Here is a 2,319-nt window from a genome sequence, read left to right as displayed (position 1 = left end):
TTCTGCAAAAGGATTCCCCACCAAGTATTGAGAGCATAACTGAACATAATTATTTGAAGGTTGACTTTTTTATATTAAAAACACTTTTCTTTTATTGGTCGGATGAAATATGCTAATTTTTTGAGATAGGGATTTTTTATTTTTCTTTACTTTTTGCCAAAATCATCAATATTAAAACAATAAAAGGCTTGAACTTCAGTTTGTGTGCAATGAATCCAAAATATATGAAAGTTTAATGTTTCTCAGTACATTACAGAAAATAATGAACTTTATCACAATATGCTAATTGTTTGAGAAGGACCTGTATATCTATTTGGTAATGCTCAACTTCACCCACAAGCTTCGGCTCCTTACCTGCAAGTGAGATCACATTCCCTAGAGCCAGTCTTTGTGCCCAGGAATCAGCACGGCCAGGGACTCCCCTTCACCTGCTGCCTGGCACACACTGCACCCGACCTTGATGGTCCTCCCCATGGGTGGTGGGCTCACGTGGATGTGGCCTCTTGTAATCCTTTTGGGCTCGGCCCGGTTCAGTCCCAGGAGCTTTAAAAAAATCTGCCATCTCTAAACCAAACTGCCACTGTGCTAGCTGGAAGGACAGTAAAGACCAACAAATCTTTAAATAAATCCTTCTACCTTCTGATACCCTTGTGGAACCAATTACTGAAAACCATGGTCATTGCAAACAGACAAAAAGTCTGGATTTTTCAGAATAGGAGTGAGAGGGGAGGTACAATCAAAACATCCCTCCACTTTACGAGCCATGTTCCAAACTTTAACTACATTCAGAGACATGGGTTAGAGCAGAGACCATTCAGGAAGAGTACATCACAGAGAGGACAATATTAGACCGAGAGGATCAATATGGAGCCATAATGTTTTTCTTTTAATTGCAATTATGTATAGAGGTCCAAAGCACAACTTTAAGAAAAATGATGACTGTTTACACTAAATCAAAAAGTTCACAAAACTCTTTAATATGCTAAATAATCTAAGGCCAAAAGTGCTTGAGTGATTTAAAATGTAAATTACAGCTAAAGTTTGATCAAGTCTGATCAAAGCAGTGTTTGAAATGGTTCTTTGCAACATAAAGGATACAGATTCCTGTTTTAGACCAACTGGGTCAAACTGAACCACTAGAGGGCAGCCACAGGCAGAGGAGCAATCTGCTCACTCATCAACAAGACAGAGCTGCAGTTTTTACACAGCTGTCCCTCAGCCTGGTATTATTACTGTGAAGGACTGCAGACCTGTCCAGGGTGTACCCCACCCCTCACACTGTGGCTGCTGGATGTGGGTACCAGTGACCCTGAAAGGAAGCAGAGTGTAAAGATGATGGATGGTATTAGGTATTCTTTGTTTTTGTTTTTTTCATTCAGGCAGACCTGGACTTGCCGGACCTTCTGGACACACCTTTGGACTCTCCGAACCTTCACAGGGACATCTTGTCACCTCGTGGTCTCTGTCGACAGTATTCACGTGATGCTGCCACCTCCACCGTCAGCATCCAGGGCTCAGGGAACCACTATCATGCCTGTGCCTCTGATGACTATGAGGACGTGGGCTTTGATCCATCCATCCTGCCCCCTCCAGACCCCTGGATCGACACTGTAACTGATGACCCACTTGATGCCAACTTCAGTAGTTCTGCTATCCTGGAGGTATGTGTGTATTTGTTCCCTGCTCGTATCCCATCACTTTACTTAGGTTAGATTTTTTAAAGTAGTATTACATTTTGTGTGGAGTTTGCATGTTCCTTCTGTGCATTTGTGGATTTTCTCCACATTGTTACAATAAAGACATAATCTGACAAACACAAATTTCCTCACATGTTGTGCTAAGTTTATAAACAGTACATCCTCATAATCTGTCCTGAGAGGGATGAACTGTCCTAGACCTTCCATACTGACCAAATGTCTAGAGGTTTAGGATTTTCAGTCAGTTAGCTTTCTGACATTTTTACCTGACAAAGTGAAGTAAATCTCGTGAATACAGCTGTATGGTTTCATTCTGTTCTAAATTTTACTGGCAGGTGGTCCAGAGGTCGGTCTGTCAGAGAGACGGACGCTGGTTTCTGAAGCTGCTCCAAGCTGAGACTGACCGCATGGAGGGCTGGTGTCGACAGATGGAGCTGGACCAGCTGGAGAATGACCTGCCTGAAGACAGTAGGTCTCTAGATACCAGACATCACTTTCAGTTTTCTGTGTGTGACCAGTAAACATGTTCTACACTCACTGGTCACTTTATTAGGTACACCTGTCCAACTGCTCGTTAACACTTAATTTCTAATCAGCCAATCACATGGCGGCAACTCAGTGC

The 2,319-nt window shown here is 42.6% G+C and overlaps 1 protein-coding gene across 1 annotated transcript in view; it reads left to right on the top strand.

The window, feature by feature from the left end:
• The window catches only part of LOC106525963 (disks large-associated protein 1), a gene marked incomplete at its 5' end in the record, with an annotated part of 74,708 nt that overhangs the window by 58,966 nt on the left and 13,423 nt on the right, over positions 1–2,319 (top strand). The window contains 2 exon segments of the mRNA XM_014020366.1: positions 1,380–1,661; positions 2,033–2,165. Coding sequence (XP_013875820.1) covers positions 1,380–1,661; positions 2,033–2,165 — 415 coding nt within the window.

Source organism: Austrofundulus limnaeus, unplaced genomic scaffold (genome assembly GCF_001266775.1).
Source record: "Austrofundulus limnaeus strain Quisiro unplaced genomic scaffold, Austrofundulus_limnaeus-1.0 Scaffold250, whole genome shotgun sequence".
Classification (NCBI taxonomy): Eukaryota; Metazoa; Chordata; class Actinopteri; order Cyprinodontiformes; family Rivulidae; genus Austrofundulus; species Austrofundulus limnaeus.
The sequence above is the reverse complement of the archived record's forward strand: the minus strand, read 5'-3'. Positions and strand labels throughout refer to the sequence as shown.